General features: G+C 45.8%; 1 protein-coding gene across 2 annotated transcripts in view; it reads right to left on the bottom strand.

Moving 5' to 3' along the window:
- Positions 1–353: 353 nt before the first annotated feature.
- Positions 354–20193, bottom strand: part of NIM1K (NIM1 serine/threonine protein kinase) — a 71848-nt gene continuing 52008 nt past the window's right edge. For both annotated transcript variants that reach the window (XM_065905448.1, XM_065905449.1), the window contains exons 3-4: positions 4317–4585; positions 354–1162 (exon numbers count right to left, since the gene is read on the bottom strand). In XM_065905448.1, the coding sequence (XP_065761520.1) occupies positions 413–1162; positions 4317–4585 (1019 nt within the window). In that variant the 3' untranslated portion in view covers positions 354–412. The remainder of the gene's footprint in view (positions 1163–4316; positions 4586–20193) is intronic.

The following is a 20193-nucleotide window of genomic DNA, read 5'->3' as shown; positions in this document are numbered from 1 at the left end:
GTCTCTTGTGTCTCCTGCATTGACAGACAGATTCTTTACCATTGAGCTAGCTGGGAAATTCATTCAGCAGTGGGATTCAAACCCACACCTCCAGGGGAGACTGCAACCTGAACACAGCACCCTGGACTGCTTGGCCATCCTATTTTGCAGCACCGTAGAGCAGGCATAGCACATGGTTGGCACTGTGTAAATATTCCTTAATTAACTGAATGAAGGCTGGAGTTTGAGAATAAGACAAGATTGCAAACCAAGCTAGAATCCGAGCTAACAAACATTTGGGAGGGGCAGGGGGAAATGCATATCTTCAATTTAAATTTATTTAAAAATTACAAAAAGTCTCCACTCAAGTTGGTGAAAAAAATTTAAAAGCAGCAACAATGATCTTAGTTAATTACCAGCAGTCTAATGCAATTTATAAAATTGAACAAAATTTGGATGTGTGTCTTATGCCTCTATAAACACGGGATCCTTTCTTTAGGTCCTTGTCTTTAGGGTCTGGTAGTATCATTATTGGAACACTTTCCAAAGCCTTTTTCTTTTGGACTCTATGCAGAATAATTCGATAGACCCCTGTGATGGAGCTTCGGGCATCTCTCCCTTGGTTATTGCGAATGTGCTCTTCCGTAATGCCCAAGTGTTCTAAAGTGCTTTTGACCTCATTTTCTTCTTCTTTGAGGCTGCTGGTCTCTGACAAATGTTTGGGATCTAGCTGGAAAGGCTCCAAAGGGGTGGGGTATGGCACCCCTTGCATCCACTCATTGTTCATGATGGAGTCGATTCCGTACCTCTCCGAGGGTACTGGCTGGAGGACTCCCCGGATGAGGCGGAGGCAGGGCTCCGACACGTGCGGAGGCACGCTATAGGTGCCTTCCAGGATGCTCTTCTTCAGTTTGGCCACCGTCTCTGCCCGAAATGGCATGGTGCCAGTCACCATGAAGTAGAGAAGCACCCCCAAGGCCCAGATATCTACATAAACGCCGACGTAGTGCTCATCTCGAAAAAGTTCAGGCGCCGCGTAGGGTGGAGACCCACAGAAAGTGTTCAGCATTTCACCTTTTTTACTGACTGTGCTGAATCCAAAGTCGCCCACCTTCACACAAGTATTATTGGTATAGAACACATTTTCTGCTTTCAGATCTCTGTGAATAATTTGGTTTTCATGCTGTGGAAGAAGACAAAGAAGGGAAAGTCATCATTCTCAAAGTAAAAACCAAATTAAAGATACAGTAATTGCTCTGCAACAGTGAGGTGATGTTGGCGTAACAATAGAAATTCAATGGAGATCAACTTAAGTCATGGCAGACCTCAGACCTTGCGAGCTACCCTGGCGTACGTAATCTTTAGCCAAATGTAAAACCCGAACCCTCCAAGCAGACCAAAGGTTCTGTTCTATGGAGTCAAGACTGAAGTCTGTCCCACACACATGGACTCAGGAATGAGTGCCAGAAGTAAGACTTAGATCGGCTTCCCTCATACCTCAGCTGGTAAAGAATCTGCCTGCAATGCAGAAGACCTGGGTTCAATTCCTGGGTTGGGAAGATCTCCTGGGGAAGGGAATGGCAACCCACTCCAGTATTCTTGCCTGGAGAATTCCATGGACAAAGGAGTTTGGCAGGCTACAGTCCATGGGGTCACAAGAGTCGGACTCGACTTAGCAACTAAAGAGAGAGCGAGAAAGACCTAGATCTTGTGAAACACGATGAAACAGTAATCCTTCACCTCTGAGACCATATATGGGCTTTCCTGGCTGAGCAATCTCTTGACTAGGGCCAACCTCAAGAAGAAAAAGAGCCCTCCTCCGACCCCCTACCCCTGCTCCTTTGGATGGGCTCCTCTAACTTTATACAATTCAGTAGAAGGGAGCAAGTTATAGTGGGCAAGTTTCTGGCAGCAGATCCCATCCCACCCTTGCATTCTGGATCCAGACAACCTTGAAGACTCTTGACCAGTTTAATGCCAAGGGCGCTTGGGAAATGGTTTTATGCTACTTTTCCGGATGGACCTTCTGGGGTAAGAATCCAGGCTTTGGAGCCTGACATTTTGATTAGTTCTAGGTTCAACTATACCGGTTGTGTATGTGAGTGTCAGCTTCCTTCTTTGTAAAACAGAACACTGAGTACCACCTCCTAAGGCTCTTATATGGACTTTCCTGGTAGCTCAGATGGTAGTCTCCCAGCAATGCAAGAGACCCGGGTACAATCCCTGAGTCGGGAAGATCCCCTGGAGAAGGAAATGGCAACCCACTCCAGTATTCTTGTCTGGAAAATCCCATGGACTGAGGAGCCTGGTGGGTTACACCCCATGGGGTGGCAAAGAGTCGGACACGACTGAGGGACTAACACACACACAAAGCTCTTGTGAGAACTGTAAGTGATGCTTGTGAGAATTTTTAAGTGATGCTGAACTGTAAGTGATGCTGTATCTGCAGTGTCCAGCATGGTCCCGGCATACAGCAGGCAAACCCAATAAAATCCAGATCTACGCCTGTCATCCTCTCTCTTGGAGACCCAAGAGCTGGAGAAAGTCACGGTATGGAGCCTCAGAGGACTCAGCCTGCATTCTCGACTGCTGGATCCTCTCTGCTCTCCTGCCCGATCTCTTTTCCGAGTAGAACGTGGAAGATCCCGACCATCTGCTCCACTTCTTCGTATTTGTTGTTCAGTCGCTCAGTTATATCTGACTCTTCGTGACTCCATGAACTGCAGCACTCCAGACTTCCCTGTCCTTCACTATCTTCCAGAGTTTGTTCAAACTCATGTCCATTGAGTCGGTGGTGCCATCCAACCATTTCATCCTCTGTCATCCCCTTTTCCTGCCCTCAAACTTTCCCAGCATGAGGGTTTTTTCCAATGAGTTGGCTGTTCGCATCAGGTGGCCAAAGTACTGGAGCTTCAGCTTTATGCGTGCTATAGGTCTGGCTTAGTTCTCGGCCTGGGGAAAGTCCACTCCAGCACAGAGTCACTTAGGTGACAATCGGTGGGACCACAGGTCTGAAACAGGCACCACTATCAAGCTTAGGTTCTCCCTTGCTCACTTCTTTTTCTTCCCCCTCTCCCTCCCAAATGTGATCTCAGGGTCCCTAGGTCACTAATAACCTGCTAATAATTTGGCCAGGAGCTCACTGATCCCAGTTATTATCTCACGACATCCAAGCAGAGGAGCAAACTAGATACAGCTTCTCAGCTAACACAGATCCCAGGCAAGTGTCTCTTTCTGCCAGTTACACTGAGAGCTGGGCAAACAGAGCGGCCAAAACTTCTGCACTAACAGAGTGGTACAAGTGGTGGTCAGGACTGCAAGTCCGAGTCCTCCTGTGTGCCCAGTAATATGGCTGTTGATAGAGAAGACACAGGAGAATCAGTTCATGGAGGGCCTGGGGAGTGTGCTTAAGGAGTTCCAGATTTATCTAAAGAAATAATCAGAGAACTAAAATCAGAAAGACACAAGCAAGTGTTCGTGTGCTGAGCATGAAGTGTTGGTGTGGAGAGCTAGGAGAGTTCACCAAACACATGAAGATCAGTGCAGGCTGAGCCCAGACTGAAGAAAGCTTCAGAGAGAGACAAGCTGAGCTGGGTCAGCTCGGATGAGATCGGGAATGTGAGGCATGAGAAGAGGGGTGAGGGCATCCTAGATGCAGAAGGAAGGCAAGACCAAGAAGCAGCCAGAAGCCAGCTCTCTGAGTACCAGGAGATGGGGATGGAGGAGTGGGTGTGGCCAGGGAATGGATGACGGTCATCCAGCTGCTCAGAGTGACTCCTGCCAACTTCCGCAGAAGCCAGGAGGCTGCCCTGTAACTGAGGCTCCTGGGCATCACTTAGGAGGTCAGGAGCACAATCCCAGCCAGACATCGGACTCTCACAGAAGGGACAGCTATCTGCCCTTATAAAGGACTGAAGCCCTCAAGGATGCTTAGATCAGGGGGCCCTGACCCCCAGTATTGGCCCAGGGCCTGATAGAAACCAGTTTGCACAGCAGGAAGTGAATGGCAGGTAAGCAAGTGAAGTGTCACCTGTGTTTACAGTTGCTCCCCATCACTCGCATTACTGCCTGAGCTCTGCCAAGGACATTAGATACTCAAAAGAGTTCGAATCCTACTGTGATCGGTGCATGGGAGGGATCTAGGTTGCAAGCTCCTTATGAGAATCATCCTGAAACCACCCCTTACTCCCTGGTCCATGGAAAACTTGTCTTCCACAAAACTGGTCCCTGGTGCCAAAAAGTTTGGGAACTGCTGGCTTACACAAAGGTAAACTAAAGCCCCATGCTTCCATCGTGGGGGGAATGGGAGCTAGATCTTCCCTCCTCACCCTGCTCACCATATGCTTCACGGCAGACACAATCTGGGAGAAGATGAGCTTGCTTTCTGGTTCTGAGAACTTCCCTTCCGTGCTGATCTTCCCAAAGAGCTCCCCTCCCCCTGCATACTCCATCACCAGGTGGAGCTTGGATAGAGTCTCCACGACCTCATAAAGGCGGATGATGTTGGGATGGTGCAGTTTTTCCATGCTGGAGATTTCGCGGGATAGTAGCCTTTGGGTTTTCTGGTCTAACTTGGTCTTATCCAGGATCTTAATGGCCACCTTTTCTGGAAAAAAAGAAAAAAAGTCAAAGGATGTGCCTGAGTTCATAGCTGCCTAGAACTGGAAGGAACCTAGTCCTTTTATTTTTATTTTAATAGACACAGAGGTTAAGTGGCTGTTTCTAGCTCAGAGAGCTCCTAGCAATTTTCGAGTTCAACATCGGTGCTGGTCCCTAGGATCAGTGTGACTCTACCATGTATAGGTTTTAATGCCAACTTCTGCCTCCCAAGGAGGTTTCAGTTTGGTGAGGTTTATCCAGTTTTCTGGATAAAGCACTTCTACGTAGCCAACAGAGACTCTCTTGATCAGGTCCAAGCCACCCCTTCAGCCTCACTGTCCATCACTCCTGTCCATGGTCCCCACCTCCCCATGTACCCTTCAGTCGGTTACAGAATGTTTTGCAGTTCACTGAAAAGGTCTTGTACCTTCACACCTGGGATCTCTTCTCTACCTGCATCTACCAGGACTATTTCTCTATCCGGCTCATCACTCCTTCCCTATCTTTACTCAGTTAATGACAGATGATTCTTCATGGCCAGTCTCAGAAACAACCTCTTCCAGGAAGCCTTCTATGACATCTGTCCCTGGAAGATGACATCCAATTTCTGTGTATTCTCTGTACAAAAATCTCAGCACCCTGCCCTGTAAACGATGACTCCTTACTCGTTTCTTCCTCCTACCCCCTTCCCTGCCTGGGCCGTGTTCTGATTTGACTTTGTCAGTGCCTGGCACACCATGTACCAGCATGGGAAACATCAGTGCTCAGTGTGGGTGAAGTGTTAGAGAGCCATGAGGAGATCGGCACTGCAAGGTACCGCTGGTGGGAGGACTAGTTGGTAAGATGGTTCTGGATTGTAGTTTGGTTTTACATCTTGAGAGCCTTAAAAATGGTCGAACACTTGACCCAGAGTTTTTCCATTTTGGCAGTTAATCTTAAATAATCTGATGCATATACAAGATTGCTTGTGTAAGAAGACATCGGTGATACAGAGAACAGCTTAGGTGTCTAGCAAGAGATATAGTTAAAGTGTGGCTCACCTATCTCCACAATGGTACAGAGCTATCAAAATGGTATGTGTAGTGATTAAAATAATGATGTTGATTTTTATTGATGGACATGAAAAGACATTCAATATAGAACATGTGAGGGGACTTCCCTGGTGGTTCGGTGGTTCAGTGGTTAAGAATCCGCCTGCCAATGCAGGGTGCATGGGCAGGATCCCTGTTCCTGGAAGATCCCACATGCTGCAGGACAACTAGACCCATGAGCCAAAATACTGAACCCCACACTCTAGAGCCTGTGCTCCACAACAAGAGAAGCCACTGCAATGAGACGCCCGTGTGATGCGGCTATAGAAAGCCCGCGTGAAGCAACAAGGACTCAGCGCAACCAACAAATAAATAAACATGAAAAACAAAGAACATGAGGAAAAACAAATATGCATTTGCATAGGAAAAAAAATCTGGCAAGATAATACAACAAAGTGCTTAGAATAGTTATATTATTAATAGGCGGATCATGGATGGTTTTCCTTTGTTAATTTTCCTACAATTAATTATACAATTAACATCAATAAATTATGTATTAAAAATGGTTAATGTTTGAAAATGAATGAATCCCTACTAAAAACTGACACTTCATTTTTTTAGCTCAAACTGGACCAGACTTTGATAAGAACTTTCTAGGCGAGAAAGCTTCGGAGAACACAGGACGGCAAGGCACCTATGTGACCTACTTGAAAAACAACTTCTTTGAAGAACTCTGGCACAGTGTTATCCTCAGTCGCTTGGTCATGTCTGACTCTTTGTGACCCCCATGGACTGTAGCCCACCAGGCTTCTCTGTCCATGGAATTCTCCAGGCAAGAATACTGGAGTGGGTTGCTATTTCCTTCTCCAGGGGATCTTCCCAACCCAGAGATCTAACCCAGGTCTCCTGCATTGCAGGTGGCCTCTGAGCCACTAGGGAAACCCAAGGACACTGGAGTGGGTAGCTTATCCCTTCTGCAGGGGATTGTCCCAACCCAGGAATCAAACTGGGGTCTCCTGCTTTGCAGGAGGATTCTTTACCAGCTGAGCTACCAGCTGAGCTTCTATCTTCCAGGCGTGGAAATGGAAGCCGCTAGTTTAAAGAAAGAGTGTCAGCGGTTTTGTTAAAGTAGGTCTTCCTGCCCGGAAGACAGCGGCAGGGTTTCCCGGTGCCTGATGTACTGGGATGTACACACTGGCTCACGGTGTACGCGGTATTGCAATATCATCCGGGAGGCTCTACCGAGCGGGGCCCTGTGGGCTCCCGCGCCCTCCCTCCGCAGGCCATCCTCCAGGCAGAGGGACGGACCGCCACGGCCAACCCCTCGGGGTAGGGAGGGATGGATGGGGGGCGGGTAGGGAGGGATGGTTGGGGGGTAGGGCCCCACCCCGCCTCGTCGTGGCTTTCCTAGTCTTCAGTCTTTGGGATTAAGAATCCGGGCAGCTGTTCACTTGAAACAGAAACTTTGGTTTTGCGTAGCCCGTTAGGCAAGCTATTATTTTATTTATTAATTTTTTTATAATTCGCACAGCACACAATCCACCCATGGTGTGCAATTCCATGGGTTTTTTTAGTACACTTGGAATTGTAAAGCCACTCCCACAATGCAGGAGACCTGGGTTTGACCCCTGGGTCGGGAAGATCACCTGGATGTAGGGCGCGAGCTGTTCTTTTTAAGGGCTGGAATAATGAATTCCGTCCTTGAGTCTGGCAGCTTGCCTCTAGGAGAGGCCGCCTCTCCGCCCGGTCCTCCCAGCAACCGCCCGGCTTCCGTTCAGACGCGGGTCCTTCTCTGCCGCCCCCTCCCGCCTGGGAGCGGCACGCTCGCTCCACGCGCTGCGTGCAGGTCAGGCGGCTGTCTCAAACCGCTCTTTAACACCATTGTGGTTTTGGTTTTTCAATTGTATACCTGAGTGGTTGTGAGCAGAGGCTGCCCTCCCGGGACCGGGGTCAGAGTGAGGCAAGAGAGGAGCTGTGGGGGGAAGCCCTTCCTGACATTCTACATCCTCTGCCTGCTCACTCTAGTCCCAACCTGCTGCCTCCACTTCCCGTTCAGATTCTAGCCATGCCTCCTCTGACGTTAATGTACAATCACAGGAAACATTTAAAAAGCCCTGGTGTTCTGGATTGCCACTCAGTGGTAGAAATCGCAGTTCCATGAAGAACTAGGTCTCTAAGCCCACCCCTTCAACAAAAGTTCAGGCAGTACCTACTGTGTTCCAGATGGTGAAGAAGACAGACATGTGAGACAGAGGGACTTTGAGAAAAACCTTAGTGCACTGTGGCACGTGCTAGGAAGGGGTGCAGACAGGAGACCAGAGAGCTCCCCACTCAGAAGTGACACGCCCTGTGACCAGGAGGTGAGGAAGGAGGCCCAATACCTGGCCACGGAAGGAGAGAGTGTACCACGTCTGGGCAAGATGCGGTGTTTGTGTCTGAGGATCCCACTATGCTGGACATTGAGAATTGGAGGGGTGGGGTGGAGGGGAAGGAGTCACTAACCAGCCGGGAGCAGTAGGCAGGTGTCACATTACCCAGAGCCTTAGAAGTTTTTTCAAGAAATGTGGACTTGGGTCTTCCCTGGTGGTCCAGTGGTTAAGAATCTGCCTTCCAATGCAGGGGAAATTCGAGTCCTGATCGGGGAACTAAAACCCCCATGTGCCTCAGGGCAACTAAGCCAGCCCGCCCCACGCCCTGTCACTACTACTAGAGAGAAGCCTGTGCACTTCAACGAAAGGTCCCACATGCTGCAACTAAAACCTGATGCAGTCAAATAAATATTTTTTTAAAAAGAAAGAGAGAAATGTAGCTTTGAAGGAAGGAAATGAAGAAATAGGTTATACGTGAAAAAAAAAAATGTTGCCTGACCTATCAGTAAACAAAGAATGTTGCAGCCATCAAACCTTCACATTACAGCCACTGAAGGTGAGCCCTGAGGGAACTGAGGATGGAAATGGGATGCCAGCCATCAAGCAGTCAGCCCTGCAATCACCCCCATCCGCAACCCCAGCCCCCTGCACCCGAGGAGACTCAGGATGAGAAAGCACAGGATATTGGCTCCATTAGCTGAGGTGCAAATCCAAGGAATGATTTCATTGAGTCCAGACTCTTGCATCTTCCCAGACATAGAAAAGCGCTGAATTCCTTAACTTGGGATATCTGGTTCTCTTTAAGAGTAATCTTTTGAACTTCTGATTATCTGGTCTTTCTTGCAAGAACTCCTATATATTCTAATGACTCCTTTACCACTTCAGAGCAATCTCTCAGAGATATCTGAGAGACTGTGTTCCCCTCTTAAGTCCTCAGTTTTGTCTGCTGAATAAAAGATAATTCTCAACTTTTAGACTGTGCTTTTCATTTTCAGTTGACAAGGACATGTTAAGAGGTACAAACTTCCAGTTATAAAATAAAGGTCACAGGGATGTAATGTATAGTTCAGGGAATATAGTCAATAATATTATAATAACTCTATATGGTGACAGATGACTTATGGTGATCATTTTATATTGTATAAAAATAATGGATCATTATGTTGTATACCTGAAAGTAATATAATTTCTTTTTATCAGGAAAGCCCATTATAATATTGTAAGTTAATTGTACTTCAAATTTTTTAAAAAATTGCCTTTATTTTTAAAGAAGAATAAAACATTTTATTCTCAACATTTATTCTTAAAATGTGGGAAAACATTTTAAGGTTTTAAGGGATTGTCATAATCTGATTTCCATTTTATTTATTTATTTTTTTAATTTTTTTGGCTGCACTGGGTCTTCCTTACAGTGAGCAGGATTTCTCGAGTTGCAGCTTGAAGGTTTTCATTGTTGTGGAGAACAAGTTCTAGAATGTGCAGGCTCTCTAGTTGTGGTGTGAGGGCTTAGCTGCTCTGGGGCATGTGGGATCTTAGTTCCCCAACCAGGAATCGAACCCATGTCCCCTGAGTTGCAAGGTGGAGTCTTAATCACTAGACCATCAGGGAAGCCCCTTATTTCCATTTTAGAATGAGTACCCAGGCTGCAGTGTGGGGAATGGAAAGGAGCAGAGGATGCCTAAGAGCAGGGCAGTGTTTTTGGAGGTGATGATAGCAATGGCAGAGAGAGGACTCTTGGTAGTGGCAGAGAGGAAAGAAAGAAGCAGAGAAATTTGAAAGTTAGACCTCCCCTTTCTCTAAATTTAGTGAAAAGACTGGCATATTCTTTAAACCAGGACTTGCAAACTCAAATGTCTCTAGAGGCTAGGGTGGAAATAAGGTGGCAGGCTTACTGTAAGGCAACAGGGAGTAGTGGGGACTGTGGCGTCCTGAGGAATACATGCCTCAGAGCAAAGGGGCAGCTGCTACTCAACTTCAGACAGTTGTTACTATTGGGAATGTAGACTCAGTGTTGCCAAATCGAATGTTTTTCAAGAGACATCGGAATTGTAATGTAATCAGTCAACAACTACTTCATAGTTTTCAAACTTAGAGTGGATCAACCAAAAATCTGTCTTTAGGACCAAAGAGATAAGGGGAAGGAAAAGATACTAGAACCTAAAGAGTGCTGTGTAGAGACAGCTGCCTTGAGAGGAGCCGAGACCATTCTTCCAGAGTACAGCTGACCCAAATCAACCTCACAGTCAGGCTGGGGGGACAGAGCTCAGATTCTCGCTCTCCTTCCCTTGATCCCCTGCAAGATCTCCCTACAAACCAAAGCCAGCTGGAAACTAGAGGACTACAGGCTGGGAAAGAGAGGAAAAAGAGGAGTGGAAAATGGACCTGGGGAAGCAGACGGGAGATGTCCAGCACAGCAGGCTTGGAGGGTGAGCGAGCAGGATGCAGTCGAGTGAAAAACAAGGGGAGGTACCCCGAGTCATGGAGTCAGGGAAGATTTTTTAACACTTTCCCTGGAGTCTACGTGTTAACTAGAGGAAGGTAGGGGAGAAGCAATAAGGAGATATATATATGGAGGTGAATAAATATATAGGGGTGTATAGGGATGTATAGGAGAAAGGACCTTGAGGCAGGACAGCCCCTGACACCTTAGAGGACTGGTCTATACACCTTTTTGATTAGCTTCCCTTACTAATAAAACATTTTAAAGCACTGCTCTAATATATGTATATTTACAAATTAGATGCATGCACTATTAATATCTTTTTGCCTTTTCATACTGTTCATGGTGTTCTCAAGGCAAGAATGCTGAAGTGGTTTGCCATTCCCTTTTCCAGTGGGCCACATGTTGTCAGAGGAGAAGGGGATGACAGAGGATGAGATGGTTGGATGGCATCACTGACTCAATGGACAGGAGTTTGAGCTAGCTCCAGGAGTTGGTGATGGACAGGGAGGCCTGGTGTGCTGCAGTCCTTGGGGTCACAAAGAATTGGACATGACTGAGTGACTGAACTGTAACTATAAATATACACACTGTTAATATATGTAATCATAGATATTAAAAACCATGCAATTACAAATAAATATTAAAAAAGGCTTTAATATTTTCCTCCCTCATCCCAGTGGGCACCCCCACTTAGGCACCTCCTGGGGTACATGAACCCTACTTTGGAGACCACTGCCTCCGAGGAACTGAAAGCAGAGAGTGGAGCTGGCACATGGGGAATGAAGGAAAAGACAAGCCAAGATGAAGCCGGAGAGTCAGTCAGGACCAAAGTCCCTGAGTCATATTCTGGACCTTAGATTAAGGACATTGAGAAATCATGGGAAAGTTCTTTTACTTTTTTCTTTATTTTAATTTATATTGGAGTGTAGCTGATCAGATGGTAAAGAATCTGGGGAGCCCTGGGTTCGATTCCTGGGTTGGGAAGATCCCCTGGGGAAGGGCACGGCAAGCCACTGCAGTATGCTTGCCTGGAGAATCCCATGGAGAGAGGAGCCTGGCGGGCTACAGTCCACGGGGTCGCAAAGAGTCAGACACAACTGACTCTCTAAGCACAGCGCAGCACATAGTTGATAAACAACAATGTTGTGTTCGTTTCAGCTGAACAGCAAAGTGATTTCAGTTATGCATGTATCCATTCTTTTTCAAATCCTTTTCCCATTTAGGTTGTTACATAATATTGAGCAGAGTTCCCTGTGCTACACAGTAAGGCCTAGTTACTTACCCATCTGAAACACAGCAGTGTCAATCCCAGACTCCCTAACTATCCCCCCTGCCCCCCACCCTTCCGCTCTGGAAACCAAAAGAAACCACTAGAAAGTTTCAAGCAGAGTTTGCTTACATGACAGCCCTGCATTTTCTAAAAGATCATTTCTGGCTGCAGTGTGGATAAACACGGATGAGGGAGACAGATTACAACAGCTTAATCAACTAGGAAAGGGTGAGATATTTAGAAGGCGGAGTCAGTAGGACATGGGGTTCAGCTAAGGTTTAGGGTTGAAGAAGAGGTCAAGGTTTCTGGGTTGAGGAACTGGGAGGATGAGGGCATGTGCTGGAGAAGCGTCTTTATTGTTGTTGGCATGGGTTTGTGTGCTCCCTCAGCATCTCTGCTCTCTCTCATCCTATCCACTCAGCTAAAACACACCTGGCTACACCCAGCCTCTCACCTCCTCTCGGCCTGTGCCCGTGCCGTGACGATGATGGCTTGTCTCACTTTGAATTCATGATTTATTACCTTGGGTGCGTCTGTAATGCTCCTGGCAAACACTTCCTTTGTCTGGCCCCAAAACACTCCTACACTTTTAGATGATACTTTCATGGCTTCTTTTCTCCCATCAGTTCTTTAATACTTTCTCTCCTTGCTCATAGCTGAGTGACTTTGCTTTCTATTTTATTGAGTAAAGAAAGCAATAGAAGAGAATTTCCTCAAGTCTTCCAACCTACCTGAATCTGTGCTCATAAACTGTCTTCCTTTCTGTTCCTCTGGATAAATGGTCCCTGCTCCTATCTAAGGCCTGGTTAAGATGCCTCTACGTGTTGAATAGATTCCATCTACTCTCATCTACTCAAGAATAGGCATCCAAAATTTCTTCCTTCTCTCCTGCACATCAATTTTAACCTTTCTACTTAATCTTTTCCATCTGCATACATTCATGCTATTTACCCATCTAAAAAAAATGAAAAATCTTTCCAACAAAAATACATACATGCTAGCAAAAGACTGTACTAGAATATTCATAGTAACATTATTCATAGTAACCCCAAATTGGAAACTATCCTCATGTTCATCAATAGTAGATTGCATAAATTATAATATATTCATACAATGAGCTGCTGTGTAGGATAAGAATGAAGCATATAAACTACACAAAATAATAGAAATGGTTTTCCCAATTTTTTTTTTTTTTTTCGGCTGTGCTGTGAGGTTTGCACCAGTGATTGAACTAGGGACCCTGGCAGCTGGCTCCTAACCACTGGACCACCAGGGAAGTTCCTGGTTTTCACAAATTTACTATTAAGCACATGAAATAAGACAAAAGAAGACACACTCTATGAGGTCACTTACATAAAGGTTTACAGGTAATCTGCGATGTTAAAAGTCAGGATAGTGGTTACGCTTGTTCAGTCGTCACGTCATGTCCTACTCTTTTGAGACTCCATGGACTATAGTCCACCAGGTTCCTCTGTCCATGGGATTTCCCAGGCAAAAACACTGGAAAGGGTCGCCATTTCCTTCTCCAGGGGATCTTCCCGACCCAGGGATCAAACCCGGGTCTCCTACATTGGCAGGCGATTCTTTACCACTGAGTCCCCAGGAGAGCCCAGTTATACATGGGGATGTAGTAAATAGAAGCGGGGATGGGGAGCCTCTGAAGTCCTGGGGATGTTTTCTCTTGAACTTGGTGGTGGTTATATAGGTCTTTTTTAGTTTGGAAAATTCATTTAACTGAATATTTCAGATTTAAAAACTGCATTTTTGTGTTTATGTACACTGAACATCTTTAAAAGTTTTTGAGAAGCCACAGAAAAACCTCTTTTGACCTCACTTTCCCCTTCAGCATTAGACCTGTTTTTCTCATTCTCTGTGTAGAAAAACTCCTTTAGAGAGTTGGTTCTATGTCACTGTCTCCAGTTCTCCCACTATATATTTTTTTTAATTTATCTGTTTATTTAGCTGAGTTGCCAAATAAATCAGAGTTGCGGCACTCGGGCTCTTCTTTGCAGCGCACGTGCTTCTCTAGTTGTGGCGTGCTGCTTTAGGTGCCCCCAGCACGTGGGATCTTAGTCCCCCAACCAGGGATCAAACTCGTGTCACTGTATTACGAGGCAGATTCTTAACCCCTGGACCACGAGGGAAGTCCCACCCTGGTTATTTCTTGAACCTAAGAGATAATGCTACTAAAAATGCTCTTCTCAGGGTCACTGATGACCTCCAAGTTGCTAAGAACAATGACCAGTTCTCAGGCTTCATCTGTCCTCCTAGAAACATTTTTGTCACTTAGTTTCTGAGAAAACACACACTCTTGGTTTTCCTCCTACCTCTCGCCACTTCTTCTAAGGCTCCTTTGCTGTGTTCTTTTCATCTGCCCAGCCTCTAAATGTTGGGCACCTGAAGGCTCAGTCCTTGGCCATCTCTACAATCATTTCCTTGGTGATCCCAGGTGCATAAATACACCTGCCTATAAGGCCTCTCCATGGGGTTGTCTCAGTTTGGGTTCCGAACAGGTCATGAGGTAGTGAGTGATTCAACTGCAAACAGTTGATGAGGAATGATACAACTGTACCCAGCAAACAGTGGTAGAAGAAGGAGGAAGTGAGAGAGGAAAGGAAAGGCAGCCAATTAAGGATGTGTTACTAAGCAAGTTATCAGTTAATTCTGCATGACTGTTGGCATAACTGACACCATCCTGGGCCCATACAATTCCTCCTGTCCTTCCACTGACCCTATCCAGGACTTCACCATGTAGTAAATCACTTTTCTGTTGTCAAGAGCTTTGTAGTTAACATTGTTGTTTACTCACTAAGTTGTGTCTGACTCTTTGTGTCCCATGGACTGTAGCCTGCCAGACTACTCTGTCTATGGGATTTTCCAGGCAAGAATACTAGAGTGGGTTGCCATTTCCTTCTCTAAGGGATCTTACCAACCCAGGGATCAAATCCAGGTCTCCTGCATTGGCAGACGTTGGCAGGTGGATGTTTTACCCCATAGATGTTGTTTAAGGATTGTTAAGTTCAGGTGACCTTTATGCTCTGTTAGTTCCCAAATAATGATAAAGACTTTTGCTGACATATTCCCAGTACCCACAAGACTCGTTACCTTTTCAATCATCTTGATTTAGGAATACACTTCCTGTTTTACGTGCATACGTACCCCCATATCCTAGGTTAACTCTAAAATTGTCCCAGTGGCCCTGCAGTGCAGAGTACATCCTACAAATGCTTCCAGATCAGTCTGTCCAATCCTGATCCCACCTTATGAGTAAGTTACCCTTTAATAAACTGATCCATGAGGTTTATGGACCTGACTGCTTCATTTTTCTGTGGGTTTTTGTTGTTGTTGTTGTTGTTGTTCCCTCCATCCTCCAAAAATCCTGCTGCAAGTTATCATTTGAGTCTTACTATGAGAAGAGTGAGAGAGTGGGGGTACATCAACTACTGCCAGTAACTGGTTGTTGGATGCTCTTGACAGATGTTAATTCCCCTGTATTTTTGGCCTCCCATGCATGCAGGAAAAGCAGCTCCAGCAGCTAGAGAAAGCCCAGAGGCAAAGAGATGAGAGACAAAGGTCCGACTTGCATGCACTGAGATCGTAAGACCCAAAGAGGCACAAGTGAGGCACCAACAGCCTCTGCTGTGCTTGTACGTCCAACGTGTACGTTCAATACTGATCTCTTCCACCCCAAACCCGTTCCTCCTAGTCTTCCCAGTTTTGGTAAATGGAAACTATTCTTGCAGTCAAAAACCTTGAGTACTTGACTCTTCTCTTTTACACTCCACTTTCAATCTGTCAGCAAATCCTATTATCTCTACTTCTAAATATAGCCAAAAGCCAGCCCCTTCTCAGCCTCTCACTGCCCTCTTCCTGGCCCAAACCACTATTCTCTCTTGCCTGGATTATTCTGATAGGCTCCCAGCTGATCTCTCCTTTTCTGCCTCTGACCCCTTGCAGCCTATTTTCAACAGAGCAGCCAGGGTGATCCTATTAAGCATAAACCAGGTCGCATCATTTCTCTGCTCCCTTCAAGGGCTCTGGTTTCCCTTGTAGGAAAAGCCAAAGTCCTGACAATGCCGTATTGCACATTAGCCCTCCATAATCTGGTCCCTGCTACTCTCCGCTACGACCTGCCTCGGTCATTTCTAGAGTATTACAGGCACTCTCCCACCTTGATGCTCTTCTGCAGACTGTCCCCTCTGCCTGACCACGTTCCCCCATGGACCCCGTGGCCAGTTTCCTCATTCTCTTCAGTTCAGTGATCATTGGACTGAGGATCAATGATCCTTAGGAAGGCTGTCCCTGGGCATCTTGTCTAAAACTGCAGTCCCCAAGGCTCCACCTCCTTCCCTCTACTCTATCTTCCTTCTTGTCTCTTATCACTACATAACATAATGAATATTTTCCTGGCTCATGTTTGTCTGTCTCTCTCCACTGGAGCATAAGCTCCACAGGACAGACCATTGTCTATTTTGTTCACTGCTGTATTTCCAGTCCCTAGAAAACTGCCTGTTACATGGGGGGTGATCAACAAATATTTGTTGAATAAATGATCTCATTTAATGCTCACAAGAGCCCAGGATAAGTATCCCCATTGAAGTATAAACTTAAAATTTTTCTTTTTCATTTACTATCATGTCCCAGGCATCCTCCATGTTACTACAGACTCCCCATAATCATGATTTTTTTAATAGTTGTGTGACTTCCATCCAGTATATATGCTTTAATGTTCTTGAGCATGCCTGTATCATTGGATCATATAAATTATTTTTAGTCTTTTGCATTATAAATATAGAACATTCTTTTGTTATAGTAATTCTGGACTTTTTCTTAGGATGGATTCACCAAAGCCAATAACTATTCTTAAAGCAAGAGAACATAATTTTATCTATTTTCATTTTATTTTTTTGGCTGCACTGGATCTTCATTGCTGCACTCAGGCTTTCTCTAGTTGCAGGGAGTGGGCTGGTCTTCGATTTGGTGTGTGAGCTTCTCATTGCGGTGGCTTCTCGTGTTGCAGCTCGAGAGTTCTAGAGTGCACGGGCTCAGTAGTTGTGGTGCTGGGACTTAGTTGCTGCAAGGCACATCGCCTGCATTGGCAGGCAGAGTCTTAACCACTGGACCACGAGAGAAGTCCCTTTAATTTATTTTTTAATCGAAGCACAGTTGGTTTACAATATCGTGTTAATTTTTGTTGTACAGCAGAATGACTTGTACACATATTTTCATTATTTTTAATATTCTTTTCCATTTTGGTTTATCCTAGGACACTGAATGTAGTCCCCTGTGCTATACAGTAGGACCTTGTTTATTCGCCTGTTTGGGGTGTGTAATAACACTCCCAGCCCATCCCTTCCCTACCCTACCCCTCTGGTAACCACAAGTCTATTCTCTACGTCTGTGAGTCTGTTTCTGCTTCACAGAGAGGTTCATTTGCATCATATTTTAGATTCCACTAAAAGTGATATCATACATTATTTGTCTTTCTTTTTTCTGACTTATTTCAGTTAGTACAATAATCTCTAGTTGCACCCAGCAAGCATGATTTTAAATTGCTGCTTTAATGAATGTACCCAAGAGGAGGAATTGCCTTTAAAAACCAGTGGGGGGACTTCCTTGGCAGTCCAGTGGCTAAGATTCTGTGCTGCCACTGCAGGGGGCCCGGGTTCAAACCCTGGTTGGAGAACTAGATCCCACGTGCTGCAACTAAAGATTCCGAGTGCAGCAACTAAGACTCGATGTGACCGAATAAATAAAAATAAATATTTTAAAATACAATAAAAAAATAAACACCAGTAGGCCTTATTGGTTAAGCTTTACTAGAGCCTGTGTGAGTCTTTCCAGCTCTGTTCTACTGGGAGACTACAGCATGAGGAACCCACCAGAGAGAACTGCTAGGCATGGCTCCCTCCCACATCTCTTCTCATTACTGCTGGATTTTCAGAGAACGTTGTTATACTGACTTAATTCACCAAGTATTGTTTGAATGTTTATTACTTATATTGCATGTGGGGGAAGCCTGAGGATCTGTAAGACAGTGTCTGACACCAAGGAGCCTGTGACCAGGACATACAAGACTTTCACTCTGTCTGGATTTGTTAGGCTCCAAACCTTTATTATTCATTCATACTTTCTCTTGGGCTCCAAGATGGTCATTTAGCTCCTCTACTTCATGACCTCTGTGTATCTCCAAGTCAGGGCTTCTAAATCTGCCCTCTCAAATCCATTTCTTCTCCAGTAGTCACTATTCAGAATAAGTCATTGAGGCTGGAAACCTGGGAGACATTTTTAATTCTTCCCCTCCCTGTCCCCTCCTCCTTCTCCCCCATGCAGTTGACCACAGGTGTTCCAATATTCTGAAATAGTCTTCAAATGCATCCTCTTCTCTCCATCCTCACTGTCACTTCCTTAGTTGAGGTGGACATCATCATTCGTCTGGACCACTAGACGAATACTTGTTCTGACATCCCTGACTCTTGGCACGCCTCAACTTCAGTTCACTTTCCTCACTAAAATAATTAATAATCACTTTGGGGGCTTCCTAGGGAGCACAGTGGTAAGAGAATTCACCTGCCAATGCAGAAGATACAAGAGATGCAGGTTCAATCCCTGGGTCAGGAAGAGCCCCTGGAGACGGGAAGGGCAGCCCATTCCAGTATTCTTGCCTGGAGAATCCCATGGACAGAGGAGCCTGGTGGGCTACAGTCCATGAGGTCGCAAACAGTCAGACATGACTGAGCAACTAGCACTTTCACTTTCACTTTTCATTCATTTATTTGGCTGTGTTGGGTCTCAGTTGTGGCATCCGCTATCTTTGATTTTTGCCAATAAGCAGGATCTTTAGTTGCAGGGGGTGGGATCTAGTTCCCTGACCAAGGATTGAACCTGAGCCCCTGCATTGAGAGTGCAGAATCTTAGCCCTGGAACTACCAGGGAGGTCCCCCTCACTGAATTACTTTTAAATCTCCAAACACTCCTCACCCTGGCTCATCCCTCCATTCACTTTACATCTCTCTCTGCCTGCCATCCCCCTTCCCCTTGTATCATTTCTCTGCAAACCTCAAGACATAACACAGCCTTTCCTGGTCGACTGACCCTTTCCTGATCTCAGGTACGGTCGAGCACATCCTTTGTCCCTCACCCTGTGACAGCACTTATCAACTGTTTCCTGTTTATCTCCATTACTTACTGAGAGCTCCTGTCAAGCAAGAGCTGTATCTTATTCACCTCTGCAAGGCACGGGAGAGTTAATCATACTTTATTAAAAAAAAAAAAGAATGAATGAGCTGATGAATAAATAAATCGAGAGAGAAGGAGGAAGGGCTCTAGGAACATGAGACCAGAGTGACAGAGAAGAAGGCAGGGAAGAAGGGGTCAGGAAGGGCAGCGTCAGAGAAAGGGCCAGGCACTGTGGACGCCTTTGCTTTTGTTTGAGGCAACAGATGGGACATAAAATATTCAGAAGCCGAGTGTGTCATCTCTTTTGAGAAATTTCTCATCAGCTAAAAGGGGACTCGTGGTGGTTTCAGCCTGCCCTATCTGCTTGCAAGGCCCAAGGGAATCTGAGCCATTAGCTATAAAAATAAACTCCAGCCAGCGGGAGGTCTGCATGGAGCCTTCTCTCTAGGGATCATGAGCAGCAGGCGCCTTTTTATAAACCACTGTCCTGGGAGCTACCCCCAGCACTGAAACCTTCCACTTCCCTGCAATCTACTCCGTGGTCTTATCCAGATTGTCCACATTTCCTAGAAAACCTAATGACAGTTTGGGGCCAGCTGGCTTTGTATGGGAACCACATTTAAACAAATAGCTCTTCAGATGATGTCATCTGACACGGCTTGGTAATGGGACAGGGTATTTGGAATTCCCAGCAAGGCTAAACCACTCCCTGATAAATCTTCTCCCATTATAGAGGTGAAGATTTTAGAGGAATGTCCCTCTGTCTTTCTATCCCAGCCCCCTCCAGGTAGCTAATGTCCTCCTTCTTGTCACAAGTCACAGTCCTTTAAAAAAAAAATTCTTTATTTATTTGGCTCTGCACCAGGTCTTAGCTGCAGCATTGGTGTTCAGTCACTCAGTCATGTCCTACTTGTTGCCACCTCATGGACTGCAGAAATCCAGGCTTCCCTGTCCTTCATTATCTCCTGGAGTTTGCTCAAACTCACATCCATTGAGTCGATGATGCCATCCAACCACTTCATCCTCTGTCACCCCCTTCTCCTCCTGCCCTCAATCTTGCAGAATCTTTAGTTGCGTCATATGAACTCTTAGTTTCGGCATTTAGGACCTTAGTTTCCTGACCAGGGATCAAACCCGAGCCCCCTGCCTTGAGAGTGGGGTGTTTTAGCCACTGGTCCACCAGGGAAGTCCCACAGTATTCTGGTCTTCACTCTGTCATCCTCCCTGAGTTCTTGCTTCCTAATACATGAACTGCCTGGCTCTATCTTCATCCTCACATCAATTTTGCATCTGGGTCCCCCTTCTTCACACTCTCAGTTCCTT

This window comes from Muntiacus reevesi, chromosome 14 (genome assembly GCF_963930625.1).
Source record: "Muntiacus reevesi chromosome 14, mMunRee1.1, whole genome shotgun sequence".
NCBI classification, from domain to species: Eukaryota; Metazoa; Chordata; class Mammalia; order Artiodactyla; family Cervidae; genus Muntiacus; species Muntiacus reevesi.
Note: the sequence above shows the minus strand (reverse complement) of the source record. Positions and strands in the feature narration are given on the sequence as shown.